Source organism: Colius striatus, chromosome 4 (genome assembly GCF_028858725.1).
Source record: "Colius striatus isolate bColStr4 chromosome 4, bColStr4.1.hap1, whole genome shotgun sequence".
Lineage (NCBI taxonomy): Eukaryota > Metazoa > Chordata > Aves > Coliiformes > Coliidae > Colius > Colius striatus.
This window is the reverse complement of record NC_084762.1, coordinates 75176511-75200165: the sequence shown is the minus strand read 5'-3', so window position 1 is coordinate 75200165 and position 23655 is coordinate 75176511. Positions and strand designations below refer to the sequence as shown.

Sequence of the window (23655 nt, the reverse complement as noted above, 5' to 3'; positions counted from 1 at the left end):
AAGTCTCTCAGCTGTTTTTCCACCACTCAGTTAACTCTGAGATGTGCAATTATTTTGACATTTATAACCAGGAGTGAATGTTAAATGCTCTTACCTGTACACTTGTAGTCTGAGGCTACTCCTTTAAGACCAGCATCAAACACTGATATTTCTACCTTTTGCTTTCTGTGGTGGCAGCTCAGGAGCACACTGGGCTGTGATACAATGAGGCAGAGAAATGGTTGTAGTTCAATGTCTCCTGTTCCTCTGCGACCAGGCTGCCGAACAATAGTTATACCCAGGGCTTGTCGAGCAGAAGATCTTGTGGAGGCATGCAGACTTTCCAGCGACAAAAGACCCATTTTTTTCCCAGTACACAGGGGAACATCACTGCTCAAAAGATCATCTGCTGTGACAGAGGAAATGCAGGGCTGACTGGGCTTCTTGGTGTCATGGCTGCCACCTAGGTTTACTTCTGGAAGGTTCAGGGAGCTTTTGCATATTTTCTCACCATCTTTCTGATCTTGTACTGATTTTGATTTAGGTAAGGCAGTGCATGAGTAAGTCATCAAGGAGATTCGGCTTGCTGTAATAAAAATGTCAAAGGGAATGAAATTGAGATTCTTCACGATGGAAGACTGGTGGGAAGGACGGGCAATGCGGTGCTGGCTGGTACCACTGTGCTGCTCAATCTGAACGATTCTGATCTTAACACTGTCGCTGCCAATTCCACTGTCCTGTGCCCCACTGTAACGGGAAGAAGTCTCAACTGTTCCTCCGTCAGACACATCCATTTTTTTCTGCTCTTGCTTGGAAACCTACAAAGGAAAATATTATATTAACTTATGATATCCATATCCCAAATATTTCCATTTCAGTGGCAGTAAACAAACACTATATAAACATGATGTCAAAAAAGAGAATTATAAAAAAATAACTGCCAAGTTAACTTTAACACAGTAATCACTCATGAAAACACAGCAGGTGTCTGTTCCAATGAAATTATGACTCACAACAGACGAAGTGCCAAGAGAACATGTGAAGAAAAAAAACCAAACGAGTAATGATTTCTAGGCTTAAATGACTTCTCATATTTTCCCTCCATTTAAACTCTTCCTTTAAACTCTAAAGAATTTCCAAAAAAATTATGCCTTAATATAAAACCATATATCTGTAAAATAATGCATTATAAACAAAAAATCTAGTCAGAATTGTGTTTCAGTTTTGAGCACTGATGCTCAAAAAGTCCTCTTTGGCACGAAAATATTTTTCTGCAATTAAGTGAAATAGAATGCGATGTTAATCTACTGCAAAATCACAAAAAGACTATATGGAAATTGCAAGCTGAGATGTATAATTATATTATAGAAAAAAGTATTTTTCTTCAGAGTCGTGGAAATGATAGCTGTCTTACATAAAACACCAAAGTTGAAAGAAACATCATCATCATCTAAAGACTGGCTTTATGACAAGGTATGAGCTCTTAGCTTACCAAGGTTCACCAAGGCTACATATGGTTCTATCTGTGACATTCACAGTTTCACATGAGAAACCACTTCATATAGAAATATTTCAAAAAGAAAATATACACCACTGATAAACAGAAAAAAGGTCTTTCCTTCTATCACAGGAAATAAGAGAGTGAAACAAAAACTCACAAGGACGCATCCAGGGACCACATACTACCAGGTCAAGAGATAGAGATATGCACGACAAGGAAGTGCTTCAGAAAGAAAACACTTTCAATATTGCTCATGAGACAAGTGGAAATCCTACAAAGAGGTTGAGGACAAGGTAAGGAGCATATTTGAGAAAAAAAAAAAAAGCTTAGCCAGCAGAAATTCAGTAATAATAATAAAGATGTATGCCCAACCCCTTGGATTCATATGGAGGTTAGACTCTTGCATATATACCCTGCAGAACTTCCAGAGGATAACTAACACTTCTGTTTGTGCTGCCCAGAAGTGTTTCTGCTCAGCTCTGTACAACAGCTAACATAAGAAATTCCCAGCCCAATCATATTGGTGACCCATCCAGCCTAGTATGCTGTTTCTAACAGCACTAGGAGAAGATTCTTGAGAGAGACCATGGACTCTGGCCACTTCCTGCAATCTATTTCTCTCCTACTCCCACAGCTGTTGTATTTGGGATGCCAGTGGTACACATCTGTGTAGGCGTTTCAGTAACCATTTCTGGACGTTTTGTCCATGAATTCATTCACTTCCTTTTTGAATATGCTGACAGTATCTGGCCTCCACAACCTTCTGGAGCAGCCAGTTCCCATTTTTCTTGGGTTTTTTTCCCCTTTGGTATAAACCAATCTTCTACTAGTATAAAAATATTTCCCTGACCTTTTTCAGCACGTGATTTGAATGCTCAGGTCCACGTTTGGCTGTATCATTGCTGCTATTACCTGGTAAGCTTGATCATACCGCCCCTCAGCCTTCTGCACTCCAGACAGGAAAAACACAGACTTTTTAGTCTCCCCTCACAAAGAAGCTGCTGCACCACCTTTAATCATTTCAGCTTTCCTTCTCTACTTCTGTAACTCCACTGTGCACTTCTTCAGTACTCTATAGGGCATTCAAGAAGTGCGATCACTACCATTTTATGCAGCAGTAAAACAATGCCTTTTGTCTTGTTGTCAGTCTCCATTCTGATGGTGTTCAATACTTCTGTTTGGGGTTTTTTGGCTGTCACTGCACAGTGATTCAATGATTTCATTTCTTTGTCCCAGGACTTTCTTCAATAGCTTCTTTTTATCTTCTTCATCCTACTTAATCTTTGAAAAGGGAGATATAAACTAGGGCAAACCATACTCTAGCTTCCTCTTTAGTAATATAATAACAAATTACAAGCACTTACAAAATTTACCAGTAACTTAACTACAGGAATGAAGGGCAGTGAATTACTGAATTTCTTCAAATTTTGGTCTTTATGCAGCAATATTAATAGATTCAACATCTACTACAGAAATTGGGTTGGGGAGTTAAAGAAAAACAGTTTTAAAAAATGCTCTTTTATATTGTGCTTTTAGAAACAAAAGGAGCTACTCCCTCTCCTTTTCTTTAAAGGAATGAACATACTAGAAAAAACTATTACAGAGGAAATCCTAAAACAGAAACATTAACTAGCTGAGATTTGCTTTGAAAAGGTTTTTGCCAGCTCTGGTTACAATCTTTTCAGATTCACTCATGTACATATTTTTCAAATAACCAATAAAATTCCTTGTGGCTGATTTCTATGGCAGACTCATATCACTGACTTGTAAATATGATACTACTTTTAATGTAGCCTCTGTAAAAATAACTAGAGACCATTTTAATGAGTTATTGTATCATGAAGCAAGAAATTCCAGTTCTTCCTGATATCCTTGGGAAGTTGAGCTATACCTCAGCCTCTCTGTCTGGTAAACTATAAAGTGCTTTGCCATATCCTACACTGATGATACTTTCAAAATGATACAGATGGCTAGAGGGACTGAAAATAGTGTAATCCACTATATTATAATCTTTCAGGGAGAAAAGCATTGCATGTGTATGACTGAGTGGAAGGACAAATAACAGTACTTCAGGTTTCTGAATGGATTCTCTCTTCTCATACCTAAACAGATTTGACTTGAAGCTCAGTCCTTTTCCTTTGCCTCTTTTTATAATTAAGTATTTATTAAATGTGCTGGCCTACGTAAAGGACCTCAAGGAAAGTAAGAAAGTAGCTTTGCCTCCATCCTCATTCAGAGTATACTGGCAACGCTACTGCAAGGGTGCTAATTGGTCCCAACTGCCGAGTTTCCTGTTATGCAGGCATTCGACTACAAAAACTTTACTGAGACCCCAAAACAATTCATGCAGGTCACCGAACAGGAGTCAGATGGTAACTTCTGAGCAGTAGTAAGCTGTATGGAATATAAACCAGCACCCAAAAGGTGAAAGACACCATATCCTATTACAGTTTTCCATGTCACTCAGTTCCACAATGAAACTTTGACTTATGTATGCTCTTACCACATATATTAAAAAGATTGCAACAAGTGAGTAATGATTTGCAAGAGAGCTCTATGTAACACAACTGGGTAGAAAATAAAGGTGCAGAAGTACCACTTCTTGCATCAGTCTCAGCTCAGTAAGCATGAAGCTTCCAACCAAGTTTCCTGGATGCCCTGAAAATATGCCTAGTAATAAACTTGGGAATCATTTAGGTATTCCTCCAACGGGATAAAGAGATGAGATGGAATGACTTTCAGTGTTACAACTCTAAAAAAATCTTTGCTTTATTATGAAATAAATGGGCCAATACTTTAAAGATGTCAAGTACAGCAATATCAGCTTGCTGTTAGCAAATGTAATGGTAACATTTATCATTGGGCTGCAGTATATCAATTCCCTTACTCTTTACATAACCCATTTAAAATGAACAATAAAAGTTTTCTTTAATTAGCTACTGGTGTGCATTAACATGATCATGATTAAACCATAAAAATCAACCGTACATTACTCTGGTCCCCTCTCCCATGTGTTTTGAATTATTTTAGTTGAAAATGTACTTTGAGTCCCTTTTAAAAGTTCGACCTTCTGCTTTCAGAGAATTAAATGCATATTACTGTAGTGGAGAAGATAATGTTTCAGACCTCCAGGCATATATTAAACACACTGGCAGCACATTAGACAAAATGCTTTACTTATTAGATACTTCCTATTCTAAACAGTGTCATCAAAGGCTAAAAACAAAATCCATATAAAAGCTGCACAATGCTTCCACACAGAACCTGTGCCAAAATCCCTGTACTTTCCAACTAATGAGGAAAGGATGTGTACTCTTAACAGATGAATGTAAGATTTTCCAAGCATTCACTTTAGGAAACGGGACTATTGATTCCACATGGCCCATGTTAAATGAAACTGTATTGGTAAAATAACCTTTAAGATATTTGGCATGATAACTATAATTAAACAGTATTCAAAGGAATAAAACAAAAGGGAATTTGGTTCCACAATGGCTAATTAAAATAAAATGAAAAAACACAGCATGTCATCTATCAAGATAAATTGTTATTGTTTAAGAACTATTTAAATACTGTTAAAATATACTTTTAGATAAAATCTGAAAGGACTGGAAAAATATTTGTGGCTTAAAAATGGATAGTTTGGCGAAGAAAAAATTATAGGATGCTGGAATTTTATGCTGAGATAATAGCTTTAAAGCTTTGAGCATAACCAGATGGTACTTAAATCAGAGGAATTCTACAGTTTCACTGTCAGAACGAGTTGCAATATGGAAAGGTTTCAATAGCTAGAAAAAACATGTCAAGATGATAGTTTACTTCTTAGATCACTTCAGTGCATTTTCTCGTCCTTTCACAGTTATATATCCTATCAATACTAGACACCACAGAAAAGGTGTTGAAAGCTACACTAGTAGCTAGGGAACTGTGGTTAATTCTTCCTTTTCATGTGTTGAGATAGGTAACTTTACTAGCTTAACCCCTGGAGTTCAGCGGGGCCTATGACATATATCTATCTGGTGAAAGGCCAGGGAAATAGCTTGTCCTGCAGCATGCACACAGATAACTACTTCATAAAATCAAGGGTAAATATATTTGCTTTTCAAAAGTGGATAGCGGTCACATCTGAGGTCGCTACAAACTTACCCAGGTAACTTTCACTTATTTTCCATTTCTGATAAAAGTATTTATATGGTAGACATGTCTTCAAAGTTTTCACTCCATAAACAGAGGCAATAAAACCATCAAGGTAAATACACAACCTAATACTTTAGAACAATAATGAACACATTTTCCAAATAAGAGAAAGATGTTTTAAAACAACTGGCAGCATTTTTCCATAATCTTTTCACTTTCTTATCTCCCAAGAGTTTTCAACAATAACAAATGAGAATTTCACAATGAACATTTCTATCAGTTTTAGGGTTTTTTTCTGATACTTTACAGGATGCTTCTTTAACTATTGGAATGAACTGTAAGCATCATAATCTATGAAAGTGCAACTGCTCTAGATCAAATGCATCTATATCGACATAATTTTTCCAGTTTCTCATATTAATTATGGTCATCATATAATGACACTATTGAAGTAAAATTTCCAGCCTTCTGCAAAGCTGTTCCTTAACTCTGATCAAAATCCTTCAGCCAATCATGAGATCATTCTTCAAAAGATATAAATTATGGAAAGAGTCGCAAGTGTGAAACCACAGAAGCAAAGTGCCAATCGCATCTGCTCCATCACTGTGGCATGTGACCTAGTTTTCTTTTGCTAAAAAGTAGTAATATTTTCATGGAAATAAAAATCTTGCCTACCAACCAATCTGAGCTACAGAAAAGGGAGTATGTTTAATTTTTATTTTCTGTTGCACTTAAACTGGAATTACTAAGAACATACTGAATAGTTTTTTACTGGCTTTGTTCTTAGTATTCCATCAAAGGGACTCCAACAGTTTAGAAATTTATTTGATGTATCATTGCTATCTAAAGAACATTTAGATACAAAGTTTGCTACATTGTTCTACTGGACACCTAAAACAATGTGATTTTGTTTTGCATATTACTTGACCAAAATTATTCATATTCATAATAGTCACACTAGACTGTGAAATCATGTCTTCCAGTCCAATAAAGTTTAGCTTTTAAACTTTAAATTAAAACTTTATTCCTACAATTTAATCTAGAGAGACACGCTTTTATTTGCATTAGTCCAATTGAAGAATAGTTCAGTTCAACTGTTATCCAAAAGCTGTTAATCAAACAGGGAACTAATTGCTCAATCAAGACAAAACAAAGCAATAGAAACATGATAAACACTGAAATAAACTACTTCATAGAAAAATGAAATGTATTCTTTTTGCACCAAGGAATATTCATTTGCTGCAAAACAAATGATGCTAAATAGGAGTGTAATGGTGTATATGAGCTCCCAGACCTACAGAAGTACTACTGCCAGGAATTCAACTGTAGTTTTCACAATACTGCAGGAATTATGGGAAAGATGTGACGGCAAGCAGCAATACAACCTCAGCTTCTTTGTGCAATGACTTTCCAGCTCTTCATAAGTGGAGTGAGGCCTACATTCTGTTAAATACTCATCCAAATATTCATAAATCAAAGCTGTGCTAAATGTTCCAATTGTAACATGGGTATATGCAAATACTAAATCCTTTCAAACAGAAACAGAAGTGTTTTTTTAATCTTAAAACAACACTAGGTTTATTTTGCTACCCTATGAAAAGCCAGCAATTAAATTAATACTTCTGTATTTAATTTTTTTTTTCTAAAGAAACACTTAAAATTAGAAGACTGGGCTGAAATAAGTCAGAGTTTGTCCAACAATATTTCTACTGAAAGTATTACCTCTTTTTGTGTTGCTTTTAAAATTTAATTTTGGAATTTTACATTTGTATCTTTGCTTTTTTATAAAAAAACTGGATTAAAATAAATAGAGGTATTTACCTTAGACAAGGTGAAAGTTTGCCCATTTTTGCACTTTCTTTTTTGGTTTCATAAAGTCAAGGAAGTGTTTTTTCATGGGAGTTTGCTTGTGTATTTCACTTGGACTTTTTAAAAACTAGAAGTTGAAATTTTAGCTTGATTTTGCATGACATTCTCTAACATTTCAGTGTTAAGATTTCAGTATAAGTCTACAGTTTTACCAGTCTCAGTTTTGGGTCACATTTCTATGCAGAAAGATCTACTGATCTAAATGGTAGTTTAGAGTTGATTTGATCTCATCAAAAGCAACTTTATCTCATCAAACTAGCTGAACCTTGCAGTAGGTTGAATTAACTCTCTCTTAATTCACTGGTGTTCCTAAATACACTGAGAAAAGAAAACAAAAAACATCAAGGACTTATTTTTTTTTAAGACTGTGGTTTCACAATAGAATGCTTGCTTTCAAACACTTGAGACAGACCAATAATCTAGTTCGGCACCCAGTATGGCTGTATAAACAAGTTTGCTATATGAATCGGCACATCACAGCCTAAGTGGTATTGTCACTGACCAGTCCTAGAAAATTACAGAGCTACTGGGTGACATCATAATACTGAGTTGGTTCTGGCAGAGATAGAGTTAATTTTCTTCTCAGCTGACCCTAGCTCACCACAGCAAAATCCCATACTATAGGATATCATGCTGAACTGGGGGGAGTTGGCTAGGGGGTGGCAGCCTACTGCTTGGGGACTGGCTGGGCATTGGTCAGTGAGTGGTGTGCCATTGTATCACTTGTTCTGTATATCGTCTTAGCATTATTGTCCCTTCCTTTTCTGTCCTATTAAACTGTTGTTATCTCAACCTATGAGTTTTACCATTTTCCCCCAATTCTCCCCTCTGTTCCACTGTGAGGGACGTGAGACAGCTGTGTGGTGTTTAGTTGCTTGTCAGGTCAAACCACAACAAGTACTTTCTTCAATATTATCCCAAGTATAAATTTTTAAATTACATAAATGCTGCAGTGGGCATGCAGAAAATATACACTGCTGTAAATGGAAATGCACACAGCATAAGAACAACAGATTAGTGGTCCATGCTTCCAAAATATTTGTGAGCTGCTGCCTTAAAGCTGCTGTTCCAAACAAGTCAGCTAAATAGGCTTTACAAGGTATTCCTATCTGGACACCATTAAAAAGATTCCTAGTAGTAGTTCCCATTCCTAGCACTGAAAAAAACTCCTTTGAAAAGGAAGCTCAGGATGGTCTATCTTCTGGAATCTTCAGACAGCCCCAAGAAGAGATGGACAGAACTTCCTTATCTATTTAACACGTGGTAAAATGTGACATTTACAGAAGGCAATTGAAATGTTCATTCTTTAAGGTACTGCTGTAGAATATTTTATCCAAAACAGTCTTTGAAGAGGTAAACTTAATATTTTCTGTTTGTTTCTAAAGTCTTTTTAAGATACCAAACCTGCAGTACATGCAGTGGTATGGTACAGCTATGAACTACTTTTAACCACATCTTTAATCTACAGGAAAACAAAAGTTAGGGAGAGGCATAAAATTAATGAATGGAACAAAACCACCTTTTTGCATTAGGGACCAATGCTCTTCTTGAAGCATTACATAAACAAGCTTGTAACTGTTTAGAATGTTGGTCATTATTATGACAGTGATTTTTTTTTAATTAGTCTTTAATTCTATAGCACCTACTAGAAAATTCCTAGTCTGTCAGAATACAACACATCAGAATCTGGGAAACTTGCTATTGAATTCAGGTTCAGCTTGCTGAAAAATACATGAAGCCTTCTTCAAACAGCCAGGACGTGCTGCTTAGCCAAACTAACTTCTGGAGTTCTAATACTTTAGTAGCTAAGCCATACTGATCTTGGGCATAAATTAATTTTCTATGGTGTGCTTCATCGTGGACAAATTTTGACAAAGACCCAATAAGGCACCCAACTCAGGTCAGCGTACAGAGAACTCACGTTGTACAAATACCAAGGGCCCAATAGACACAATGGATAAAATCCTTAGATGCTCAGTGTCATCTTTCTGGGGAAAAATATTGTACTGCCAGATAGAATGAAGTTTATGAGAAATGGGGAGATTTTCAAGAGCACATAGATCAGTTAGGTGCTCATCTCCCACTGAAAAAAATCAGTTTGGCAGATAATTTATTTGTGATTCTGAATCTCTTCTACTTTCTTCTGCCCTTGTTTTGGAAGGCAAAGTATCATCAAAACCAGTTGATCTGTGAAGACGAGATTGCATACTCTAGTGGGAAAGCAAAAAACCCATACAAATTACCACAAGAACACAGGTGAACTAATGCAAACGCACAGATCTAACTATCCCTGTAGCTACATGAAGAAAAATAATGCCTGACTTTTACTGTATTAACTCACTGTTCTTCAGACAAATACGATTTTCCTGAAAACTGTAGGCAGTACAGTAAAGCCAACAGATTGGCTTTCCCAGTAAAGCCAACAGATTTTCAGTTTAATGAGTTCTCTATTTTAACTAACTTTACAATGAGCTGAAATAGCTGTTTGCCACTGTTCACTCCCTAAGTCACTATTACTCCTGAGCTTTGATGGAGAAAGTTAAAATTAGTGAAAATCTTTACTTAGGAAGAGTCAAGAATAAAGCTTTCAGTCTCGATTCATGCACTGCGTCACAGATAATTTAGGGGGAAGGTACAATCTCAGTTAGAAATACTGCCTAGAAATATGCACTGAGAAAAAAAATTGCACTGAGAAACATGCACTGAGGAAAAAAAAAATGTTATTAAGCAAATCAATTCAGCACAGCAGAAACACTAATGTTGCTTACTATGTATAAAGAAGTGGTAACTTTACAATGTCTTCTCTCTAGATAGGCACTGGTGACCAATTAGCTGCAGAAATAACTTCAGAGTAATTAGAAATGGCTGCAAACCTGAATTTGATTTGGTAAATGTTATTAGTATTATGTGTATGTCTCAGATCAGTGTCTTACCACAATCTATGATTTCACCATTTGATATCACAACCAGTAATTCAATCAGTGAAGCCAGCCGTAAAAAGTAGAAATGGAAGTATTGTCCTTCTCTTTAATCTTTTCTGTACTCATCAGCAACACATTGCAATGTAAGACGGTGTGATAATTATTTTTACTATCTAAATGAAAATACAAACAGTACTGGATTTCATCATATGAATTGAAGCCAGAGAATCTATGCATGTATTTTGTGGCCTTGTCACCAAAGAGTGACAGTATACTAAAATATAATTCACTCTAATAATGTTACTGTATTGGCTTTTATGGTAGATGGCAGGAGACATTGAACATTTTAGAAATAAATAAAATACAGCAAGGTTCTTTATTATCCTTCCTGTCTGAACAGTGTCCAGGAAGGACTATTACATTCTCTGTCCCATTCAAAGAACTCCAGTGCAACATTAAAACAAGTGGAAAATTATTAATGAGACAAGCGAAATTCCCCGTAGGCAGGGCATAGAACAAAAATGAACTTTTGGGATTCAGAGAGGTCAGAAGCCTACACAATCCCAGAAATTAATGTTTCTGATCAGGCTGAGAGTATTAATATCAGAGAGTTATTGTCTACTTTTTGGAAACTTCAATTGTAGTTTAAAGTTCAAAATATATTCTTCAATTGAAAATAGCTAGTTCAAATTCAGCTATCTCAAAACTTTCCTGGTGTGACCACGAATGCAACTTGTGTAGCATTACTGGGTTATGAATAAAAAACTCCAAAGTAATTTAAAATAAATTAAAAAAATTGCTTAGATTGGAAGTATCAAGCAACTTCCAGGTTAACACACACTCAAAACATTTGTCATGAGATACCTTTACAAAGATATTAGCAAAATCAGAGCCATTTTCTCAATACAAGAACTGCATCTAAGTTTCTCTTGGAATGAAAATGTTTGCTCATATGAAGCACCAAAAAGTACTGCACAGTCCTTCAAAAAGATATCTCCCTGCTGTTTTTGGCAACAAAATCAAATGATGAGACAAAGCTTCTTAACAAGCAAAACATGGTATGGCAATGACTCAAGATACTGGCAAGAACTTTATTTTGATAGCTACTTGAACTAACCAAAGATCACTTTATTTTCAGGAAAACATCCGGCAAGTGGCTATGTAGGAATCCAAGGACTGGTGAAACTACCAGGAAAATGATGCAAGTATTATTCAGCTATTCCAGCTAAAGGGGTGTTTCAGCATTCTCAAGAAGTTACACTTTTGGCGCTCTCTCCGACACTATCAAGTTTACATTGTATGAACAGAACAGCTCAACAGTAAAAATTATCAGAAAACAATGTTGTTTACATTTCAAAGCTTTTTTTTTTAGTCATTTCACAATTTTTTTTGTCCTACATGAAAAGCAAGACTGCATAGAAACCAGGCAAACCAAAATAATACAAACAGTCTATTGATCTTCACTTGAACTACTATAATACAAATAGTCAATTTATCTTCACCTAAACTACTAAAACATCAACTTGTCAAAGAAATGAATACAATTTGGCTCAATGTTTATTGTAAAGCAAAAATGTAATGAAAAAACCTTACATCTACTTCTAATAAAGATAGGGAAATGTGGTTTTGCCTTTCCAAGAAAGAGAGTCCTCACTAAGTTTTTCTCAATTGAATGAAAACCTATTTCAGACTAACCAGAGTAAGAAACTCTCTTCATGCACTAACACCATTATTTACAGATTTTCAAGATGAGTTTCACTTTGGCCTGTAAATGTCATTCAAGTGTGAATACTATGGATAAAGTACAATTCAGCATTGCTGAATTGTCCCACCTATAATATAAGATTCTACTGTATTGCACACTATTAGACTTCAGGAAAGATTAATCTAATTTACTGCATAATATATCAAACTATAGGCAATCCTAGAGAAAAAACTAAGAAGCCACTAAGTATTCTACCTCAAGGGAAAGAAAGATAGACATCAAGACATTTAGACTTAAATTTTATTACAACCTTTCTTGTGATAAAAGAACTCTTGTGCAATTTTAAAAAATTTAAAAAAGGATGAAAAGGATTAAAAAAAAAAAAAAAAAAGAGTAAGTCTACTTACTACCTAAGTAGGTAAAGCTAGTCTGTAGAACCTATACTAAGAAAATGAAGTTATACATGGCGCAAATCTTGACTATGAATTCTAGTCACACATGTCTCAAATGTGGTAACTTTTAACACACATCTTCAGCTTATTATGTATTTGGAAAACACATTCACGATAAAGGCACTGCAAAACAAAGATTTTTTGATTTAGATGAGACTGATTCAGATGTCATTCTTTTACTAAAGTCCAATTAATAAATAATTCTGCTCACAGATTAGATTTTTTTTTTTAGTTTAAAACATTAGAAAAATTATTAAATCGTAATATGGCTACAGCTAGCCTTGCTCAGTATATAACTTGTTGTAAATGTCTCAAGAATACTATTGCAGCTCAGACTCCTGGACCTTCATTTGAGAGAAACAGTAAACACAACTCTGTCCAATAAAATAACCTGGATGTCTTGAACATCTTTTTATTCATTTGGTATTATACACATGGAAGACTTTTATGTTTAAACTCATGACTGATAAAAAGAATATTTATTTATTTGAGTATTCTTGTCACTCTTCAAACAGTATGAAAATCTCCCGAATTTCTTCTAGAACAGGTAAATGAGTTTTTGAGAAAATACCTATATTTGTTTCCTGTCAAAATTTTTGAGATGAGTTACACGATGTATCATTCTATTAGGCATGATACACATTCTATTAGAATGATACACGATGTATCATTCTATTCCTGAATCTGAAAAAAGACTGCAGCTGGCTAGTGAAACTGAAAAAATAGTAGCGCAGCTAATATGATTAAAAGCACTACACTGAAAAATTATGCCTCTTTACTTTCAAGAGAGGGTGCTTCTGAAGTGAAATTCTGTCCTTAAGCACAAAATTAAGCAGCATATTTATCCCTAGTTGACTATCCAGTCCATACAAGCCACACAAGTGGACAGTGTCTACTGTCAACTACCCAACAATGGCTTTCCTTCAGTGGCAGCATCTGTTTCGGTTTCTCACCATCTATTTCCAGATTTTCACAGAACAGATACAAAACTACTTAACATTGAGACTTCTTTTCTGCTTTCTAATTTGGCTTAGAACATTAAATATTATATATTCTTTAAGGAAGACTGACATACAGAGTGTTACATTAGCTTTATTTACCTCTAAAAACAGGTTTAAATACATGTAAAAGACAGTTTCTCATGAGGGAATGCTAGAAAAAAAGTAAGGATCCTTCCCACAAAGAAAACAGGGAAGTTACAAATTAAAATTGATCACTGACTACTGACTATACTTCAGTTAACTCCTTACTGGCTTCAACTATCTTTCTCTTCTTATTCCTCAGCTTTCCCTTTAAGAAAAAAACATATTCTTTTGCTTTAAACTAAGGAGACTTACAGAGTACATCTGTTTATAATCGCTGTCAAGAATCAAGTTTTCTGCACGACCAAGCAGGTGATGTTCCATACAGGGAAAAAACTCAAACGGGTGCTGTCTAAATGTAATGTTGCCACAGCATCAAACTCTACTGTATACAAGTGTTAGGTGACTCAAAGGAGATTAGTCCAGATCAAAGAATGCAAACCCTTCAGTCATATGTCATGTGACCTAACACTCAAACTTTTGTCTCCTCATCAGATAATTAAGCAAATCATCACTATGACACATTCTATGTCCACAGTGTGAGAAAGTCCAAGCACATGTTTTCTCACAATTTCTCTGTTTAGAGTGAGTTTGAACCACTGTGTTGTCTTTATTTATTTTGTCCTGCTTACATCTCAACAATTGACTATATTTGTTATTGTTTATGGAAAAATGATAATAAATATTACACAGTTTCTAGTTTTCTAATCCTTTTTTGCAAAAAATTAACCAATATGATATCTTTGTAATGAATACTTTGGATTTTTTTGTTAATCTATTAAATAATCTTAAATAACAAAATTTTAAATTAACTTTATGTACCATTTAGCTATTAAAAGCATTTTATTTTGATAAGCAACTACAATAATATTTAAGTTACTGATAATAAAAATAATATCCACAAGTTATGTTCAAAATATTGCTAGGCAATATTTTATGTAATAACGAGATTAGACAGAACATTTATGTCTTCTTAGACCATTCCATTAAGGACAGAATAAGCCAGGAGCAATGTAATTCATAGAACAGAAACATGGGGGTCTGGTTCAGATAATCAAGTATTGCAGGCTAAGGAAAAAAAAAAGTGACTAAACCCTAACTTGCACTAAAATATCCTGTAAAAATTGTTCTAGCTCATAATGCTCCATCTTAAAACACCTAGAAAAATACTGTCGTGGTTTGGCCCAGCTAGCACAGCAGCACCACGACAGTCTCTCGCTCGGTGCCCCCATTCACCCTCACCCTCGTTAGGATGGCAGAGGCCCCAGTGAAATGGGAGTAAAAAGATAACCAAGGTTGTTGTGGATTAAGACAAGGGCAGGGAGGGCTCACTGCCAATTACGGTTCTGGGCAAAACAGACTCCAGTACTTAGAGATGAAAGTAGGAAAGTTTATTCTACAAGAAACAGAATGGAATAAAAGCAAAAAAGGAGTAGGATGATGAGAAAATTACAACCAGCACTTTAAGATCTCCCTCCCCCATCCCTCCTTTCTTCCTGGGCCCAGCTCACTGCTCCCGATATATCTACCTCCATCCACCACAACGGCTCAGGGGGGCAGGGAATGTGCAATATGGTCAGTCTCTCACAGATGGGCTCTGCTGCTTCTGTCTTCTCAGATGAGGATGACTCCTGGCATTCTTCCCCAACACGGGGTTCCTCCCCCGGGACACAGTCCTTAATGAACTTCTCTGGTGTGGGTTGTTCCCAGCAGCTGCAGCTTCTGCCAATACAGGGTCCCTCACACAGGACACAGTCCTTGGTGAATATCTCTGGTGTGGGTTCTTTGCCATGATTGCAGTTTCTGCAGTTACAGGGTCCCTTTCTCGGGACAAGGCCTCTTCTGGGCATAAGTTTAATGAGTTGCTTTGTCGTGGGTTCCTCCCCACAGTTACAACTGTGGATATTGGGTCCCTTGCTCGGGACATGGCCTGCTCTGGCCATAGTTTTAAAGAAGAAAATCATTGCCTCTGGCTCAGGGCCTGAAGTGATTAGGTCCCTCCCACGGGACACAGCCTCCTCCGGCCATAGTCACCGTCCCTGGCTCAGGGCCTTTAATTAAGTGAATCGCTGCCCCTGGTCCAGGGTCAGCTTTAGCAAAGTGAATTGCTGCCCCTGGTCTGGGGTCAGCTTTATCAAAATGGGTCTCTGCCCCTGATACGGGGTCATTATCAAAATGAGCCTCTACCGCTGATGTGGTACCTCACTCCCTGATTATCCAGCCCACATTTTCTCAGTTTTGCTGCAAGGAAGTAGTGGAAGGTAGTGTCAAATACTTGACTGAAATCAAGATAAACCACATCCACTGCACTACTACCATCTGTTCACCTGTTTACATCTTCATAAAAGGCTATCAGGATGGTCAAACATGACTTCTCTTTGATAAAACCATCTTGACTGCTCTAATGACCCTCTGCATATGCCTGGAGACAGAGGCTAGGATAAGTTTTTCCATCACCTTTCCAGGGATGGAGGTGAGGCTGACTGGTCTGTAGGTACCTGGGTCCACTCAGGTCCACCCCTCCAAACAGGGGTGTACAAGGTACAGCCTGGATTTAAAGCACACAGATGTGGCCTCACTATACAAGAACAGAAACATCTAATGCCAGTGACACAAATTACAGGTACTTTGGAGTTCTAGTTGTGATGTGTACTTTGGAAATAAAACTTTATGCAAACATTCTATTCTGAGAAAAAACTTCTCTGGAAAAATTTTGTTATTTCCAAAGCTATAGATCAAACACAGTGAGAATAATCAATCCTAATTTTACGCTAACTCTTGTCTAGCTCCTTGAGAACCTCTGTCAAACTGCTTTGAACCCAAATGATCCAAATTTTGTTAGTTTACCTTGTTTCTTAGAGTTGTTATCTTAAATTTTACCTGTTGTAATCTAATTAGAAGATTTATAATACTTCATACTTTTAAATGCACAATCATGACAAGGAAAAAAAAAGAATGTATATTTACTAATTATCCATGCAAAAATGTAGTCCACACAACCCTGGTAATGAGATTGTTGCTAAAAATTTTACTAATAAATTAAACATATTTACCAGCTGCAATAAATTTGTGATTCCTCAATTACTGTAGTGCTAACCCCCTAGAAAGCATCTGATCGTCCACAATATCAAAGATATGGTACTACATGCTGTATGATCTGCTATTCCTTGACATCAAAATTTGAAGCTTTAAACCATGAGGCAAAACCGAGCAGATACACAAGATCTGCTAGTAACTGTGCAAACTATAAGAAAAAAATCAAAGTTCTCTGAGAAGTATTTTATTGGTTCACATTTCAATACCTACTGTTTCTGGGATATTACTGTTACCATACACTAAAATTGCTCTGCTTCTAGTCATTGGAATCGATTTCAAATGCATAATGAAAAGGAGTCTTTAAACTCTCAGGAAGCTATATTCACACAACATTAGCTTTTTTATGTGCCAACAGACTTTCAGATACCAGGACACACCTAAATTCGTCTGGTCTACACAAAACACAGAAATCAAGACTGTTTTGGCTCTCTAACACTGATTACCTTAGACTTCAGGAATCAAAAGACAAAAGATAAACAGTTTCTTCAAAAGAAACTTGTAAATAAGGATGCCAACTCCTCAAAAGTTTCAACATACTAAAAATACTTCCAATTAAACAAGCTTTCCATAAGGATACTAACCAGTCAGTACAACATCTGTGCAACATGTGCATCTACCACTTCACACTTCGGCTGTCTGGCTTCTTAAGTAGTATAATCTGGAACTTGTTTTATCAGTTTTCTGGTTGTTATTTTTGTAACACAAAATACAAATGGAAAACAAAGTTATACTTGTTTTCAACAGAAAATATGGTACTGTTTGACTTTTATTTTCATTCTACACAGAAGTAATACATGGATAACCTTGACTAAAGTTTAATTAAACTGCTCTAACTGCTAAAGCACCACAGGCAATAAAGGCTGCTATAAAGTCCATTAGCTATAATTCCTTCAAATTTTATGTGTGATACAATTGTAATAGCACTTTTGCATGTACCTCCTGCTGACATGTTTATCTTACTGAGATGTTATAGCTATAACAGAAGGTTGATGAGATTGCCTTAAACAGAAATAAACTAAAAGAGAACTATGATGTCCAATGATAGGACAAGGGGCAACGGGTACAAGCTGGAACGTAAGAGGTTCCAAAGAAACATAAGGAAAAACTTCTTCTCTGTGATGGTGACAGAGCACTCCAATGGGCTGCCCAGATGGGTTATTGAGTCTCCTTCTCTGGAGACATTTAAAACCCACCTGGAGGGGTTCCTGTGTGATCTACTCTAGGTGGTCCTGCTCTTGCGAGGGATTGGACTGGATGATAGTTTGAATTCCATTCTAGCCCATAATATTCTGATTCCGACAAGAATAGTTGTACTGGGTCAGATCAAAGGTCCTTCTAGATTCTTCTTCTCTGACAGCAACCGTAACTGCATGCTTAGTGGGAAAAAAAGTATAAATAAAGCAAATATAGAGAAATATTTCTTCAGCATACTCTTCCAGATTCTCTGAGTCAGCAAAACCCAGGGTATAACTTAGTAGAAATTGTTTAAGTCTAATCTGCAGTGATAATTACTTTTATCTCATGCAGATAATATTGCAATGTCTCTAATGTGACAAATAACTATACAGTTTGATGAAGCCAGTCTAGAAAGGGATCAGCTGTTCCAGATGAGTTTTCTATGTCTTTTCCCTTTAGGGGAAAGAATTAGTTTGCTGTAATTAGTGTGTTGCCTACTACTCATTGAAGCATTTGCTGATTTTGTTTGGGTATCTGAGCAGATTCGAGCCATACTTCTACAAGCTTTTCCCATTATTGGGATGATTACAAGGAACATAGTGCTCACTATGAAGTATTCAATCTTTACATTAGTTAGACTCCAAAAATAACTTTTTTGGTAAAAGAACAAAATGTCAAAGTTGAAGCAACTTTTGCTTTCACCATCCTCCTTAATACAATTTATTCAGGAAGCTGGTGAGTTGTCTTTGTATTTTATCAGAACATGGGGTTAGCCTTATGGAACATGTCACTTCTGCTGGTGGAGTTTACTCCAAGTGATTGGCCAAGAGCCACGTCTGGAAGCAAAATATACTCTGACAGGTTGATGAACACTCTGCTGAAGACAGTGCTTGGGTAGTCTAAACAGAGAGGTCAAAAATCAGATACCTTATAGCAGGTATCACAAAAGCAGAAAACATTAGCCAGCAGGTCCTGCCTTGAATTTCTGAAAGAAAACAAAGATTGGCCCACACCAAGTTTCCACACTTTTTGCTCAACACTGCCTCCACATGAGCACCAGCTTTGGGTCTGACCACAAATTATGCTATAAATATATATCAGCTATGAATAAAAATTCCAACCAGACACTTTGGTTAAAGGTCATCCCTCACATGACTATTTTACCAGCATATACAAGTCCATCCTTCACCAGCTCAATTGTTAAACAGTTTCTCCTCAATTTTAACAGGAGTATTTTTTTCATATGTTTTGAGGAATGAAAGAACATTTTAAGAATCGAAATTGTGCAGCATCTACTGTACTCTAAAGGCTAGTAACACATAGATACTATAATAGCAAGTTCGTTGAAGAATTTTGTCAGCTTTGTTCATTGCTCAGACAGTTCATTGCTCAGAATGCCCTAAAGGGGTAGCAGAGGTCTGAAATAGATCCTAAGTAGGGACAATTATTTGCTTTCTACTTATACTGTATGCAAATATTTCCACGTTTGCACCAATCAAGTGCTGCACTCCTTACTGAAATTAAAAACTTGTAAGTAAGAAAATAAACAATGCATGGAAAAGATGAATTTGGCTACAATCCTTTCAAGACATTGCTGTTTTTTATTGGTATAACTGTTACCTATCTTGATGTCAGAATGTATGGGACAAGTATGGACTGAAGCCTGCATTTGGACTAATAAAAGACAACCAAACAAGACTATGTAAATAGGGATGGATAGGGAGAAATACATCATCAGAAGGCAGAAAAATGAGTGAAAGCTTTAGTTTACATCCTCTGGAAAATACTTCAGGTGTTAAAATTGCCTTGAATTTTAAAATGAAGCATTTTGTGTTCACTGGTGTATCTGATTTTTCTCTTGGAAGCATAACCCTCACAGAGATTTTCTGAAGAAAAAACATTTGAATGCAACTTTTAAGTTCTCCAAGGAAGATAAAAAATAACCTCACTTCATATTCATAATTACCTCCAACATAGATAGTTATTAACTAGGAACCCTCTTCAAGGGTAAATTTAAGTAAAATGATTATTTATGTAGAAATTAATATTATTCCAAACATCTAGCCTTACTCTAAAACTTCTCAGGAGTTTTTTTGTCCAAAAAACAGCAGTTAATGATCTCAATGGTGATATTTGATTTAGGAGTACAAGACCTATTGAGTTGCATTAAGGTTAGTTATCCATGCGTGAATATGTGGACAGAAGCAGACCAAAATGAGTGTTGTTTTGTTTTTAATTTCTTTGAAAAATGAGTTCTTGTATTTTCCACTTCTAAATGTACATATGATTAAAAAAAATGCTCTTTTGCAAAAACCTCCAGGTGGTGATAGACAATGGGTAACAGATTTGCCAGACTAAGAAATAAACTCCTTGAGAACTCACCTGTTTTATCACTGGTCAGCAGTAAAAATAGTTATCGTGTATACTGGAAAGAATTTTACCAGAATATGAAAAATTCTTTTAAGAATGAGGAAATATGTTCCTTTATTAACAGTACACTTATAATCTCAGGTGCCTCAGTGAAAAAAATCAGGAATGCACTTCACTCTTACATATGTATTTCTTTTCCTAGCACTTCTGTTTCTGTTCTCCATGTGCTGGTATTATATCTTCTTCTTGTAAGAATTTGGCATATATTAATTCTGAAAAAAGTGAATAATTAGGAAAAGGCAGAAACATTCTTTGCCCTTAAGGTAATTTATCAAACACCACATATGTGTCCCTACTCTAAACCTGTCAAGCAGATCAAAGCAATATTCTTTGCAATAATAGACTATACTTTATGAAGAAATCAGTACAATAGATCTACTGTACATCAAAGATTAATTTATAAAAGTGTATAAAGCTAGGGCTTATAGTAAGTAAAAACACAGCACTGGAGAAAATCTTTAGAGAATATTAAAGGAAAAAAAAAATTTACCCATAAATCATCATTCCTTTGTTATTTTTCTCTGCACTAATCTTTACAACATTGCCCTATAAACCACCAAATATAGTACATTTGGAAATCACACCTTTAAAGCTAAACAAGGGGCTGCTACTTTGATAACTGTCTATATTTACATAGTCAAAGCATAAAACAGAACCACAATGTATGTTATTTTTGAGGTAGGAGACAATTATTTAATTCTTCTGTTTACCAAGAACTTCCAGAGAAATCAAGCTTCCTAACTGAGATTAATGATGTTTACAGTTGCACAAAAATCCTAATGATTTATCTTGTCAAATATTTGGAAAACCATGAAGCTTTTAAACATCTTACATGCTGCTTTTTTTCTCCTTTTTTTTTCCTATTCCTCTCCTTCAATACATGAGAAACAGTTTTCTATTGAGATTAAAAGTATATCCAGTGTATTATCTATCTCTTTATTCTTCCAGCTTAAAAATATAGTTAGCTGTTTCAAATATGGTTTCCAAGCAAAAGGGAAAAGAGGTAACACAAACTACCACTCTGACATTCGGCCATTAACTGAAATGACTGAATTTTTAAAGTCATAGGTCATAATTTTTAAACAAAAAATAAAATGGGTTTTTTTTAATTAACTGAAGAAGGCTTGCTTCTTGGAAAGTTTGTGAATGACTACAGTGGACTTTCTGTCATGGAATCATTTCATTATTTTTAGAAAAAAAATCATGAAATTTTATGGTCTCACGTAATTCCAATAAGAGCAATCTCCACTGTCACTTTAAGTGATTCTACAAAACTCTGAATTATTAAAACGCCTACTTATCGGTAGCACACTTAGCAGCTTTGTTTCATATGTCAGAAAGCTTTCAAAAAGACACTGTCTCTACTTGCACAAATCAGTTTTAATGCCATCTCGTTCAGCCTTAACACTACCAACTTGTCTCATTCAGGCTACTTGTATGACTTAACTGTCTGAAATTTCATCCTTCTGTTTTCTAATTAATACTTTTAATTTCATTTTGGCACTATATCTATTTTCGTTAAAGTTTGTTAAATCTCCTAACTTAAGTTTATATACCAGTAAAAATTCCAATTGTTATTTCTACCTTAGACAGCAACTAAAATTGAACAAATCTAGTATCAATATCAATCCTCCAAAACCCACTTCATGATTCTAACAAAAGTCATGAGCACTGATGATTAGGTAATCCCTTAATGAAGTCAGACTCATTCTAATTGATGAAAAAGTGTCATTCAAAGTAACCATGCTTGGAAAAAAATTAAGAGCAAGTAGGTCAGATTAAGTTACAGTAAATAACTATTTGTTATTTACTAAATAGTTGACTGTGTGTTACCTATATCATTCAAACCTGCAGTGCTAAACTGTTGAAACAAGGAAGTTAAGAACAGCTCTTGGCATTTGGAAGATTGTAATAGGCTAATTGGTAAGGTAAACAGTATTCTAACAATCCTTATTATTATTATTCTGCTTATATAGTCATAATAAAATATTCCAGAAATTCAGCAATGCCAAAACTTCCAACTCTTCAATTTCCCTAACAGGGGAACTACAACTTACAACTACATTTTAATCTTATGTTCAAGGAATATGTACAGAATTCTGTTTTTCCTTGTAATGTTCTCATGAAAACTGTCTGTATGATGACTTCTAGTCCTCCTAGACAATTCTTATACCAGTAAATCAGAAGTGAATCCATCTAGCTGAATTTATACTGTGAAGAAGAAACACCTTCTGAGAAGTCATAGTCTTACTAACTGAATAATTGCAATTTACTGGATTAAGGTATGTTTGTGGGTTTTCAGAGCCATATACATGTTGTTCCCATTTATAAACATATTTAAAAGAAATTTCAGACATACTATAATTTTAATTCCTGAAAATGTGAAAGAGCCTACTTTTGTCTAAATACTTAAGAGTTTTATTTCCTGTACTATTAAATTAGACTTAATTTCAAATATCCTCAGATGTCTTTGCAAAAGGCACATAATTAATTCCTGAGTACTTTCAAATCGAAATGCGCTAAACTGTCCAGTTTTTTCAGATAATGCAGTAGTAGAAAAGAACTAGGAGAACCCTTCCCTGTCACACCTTAAGAGCAAATTTTTAATCTCAGCTTTCAAGACTGCCTTAAAGAACCAATTGAAACAGATTCCTAGTAATAATAAGAGTGAATAAATGTAAAGACATAGAAATATTTTAATATTGGCAGCACTTGAGGGTCAAAATTCATTTTTATACATTGTAAAAACAGAAAAGGAATCCAAGAGATTCTCTCTAGCAGATATCAAGTAGTTTTTAAAAAACAAGAGAAAATAGTACTGTCACTTCTGCTAGGAAAGTGTTGCTGATAATAACAAAAAAGTTCAAGTAACCTCTGCTCTATTTCTGTATTTCAGAGAGTCTTTAAATAAAAAGATACAGACTACATTTTTTAGGTTTGTGTAGTTATTGGTAGGAACATGAAGCTGTTAGGCACAGAAGGACTTGTAATTTTCTGTTTATGTGCTTTTTCAGGGGGGAAAACTCTGTTGCTCCAAAGAGGACCTGCAGCAGAAATGTCATTAATATAGCAATATACATTACTAGAATAAATGGCCCTTTAGTGGTGTGATAATACAGCTAATTTCACTTCCCATTTATTCCAAGTAAAAGTGTACTTTATCAAGAGTAAGACAAACCTCAGATACTCTACCCTAGAAGCTTCTAGTCATGTTTTAAAACACAGAATTACAGAACTATCTACTATTAAGGACAGACATACTCTAAATTACGTCTATTTATTGACTGTCACAAAAGATTGTAAAGTA

At 35.5% G+C, this 23655-nt stretch overlaps 1 protein-coding gene across 5 annotated transcripts in view; it reads right to left on the bottom strand.

Moving 5' to 3' along the window:
* Positions 1 to 23655, bottom strand: part of VPS13B (vacuolar protein sorting 13 homolog B) — a 457128-nt gene that overhangs the window by 115918 nt on the left and 317555 nt on the right. For all 5 annotated transcript variants that reach the window (XM_061995669.1, XM_061995671.1, XM_061995673.1 and 2 more), the window contains one exon: positions 95 to 797. In XM_061995669.1, the coding sequence (XP_061851653.1) occupies positions 95 to 797 (703 nt within the window). The remainder of the gene's footprint in view (positions 1 to 94; positions 798 to 23655) is intronic.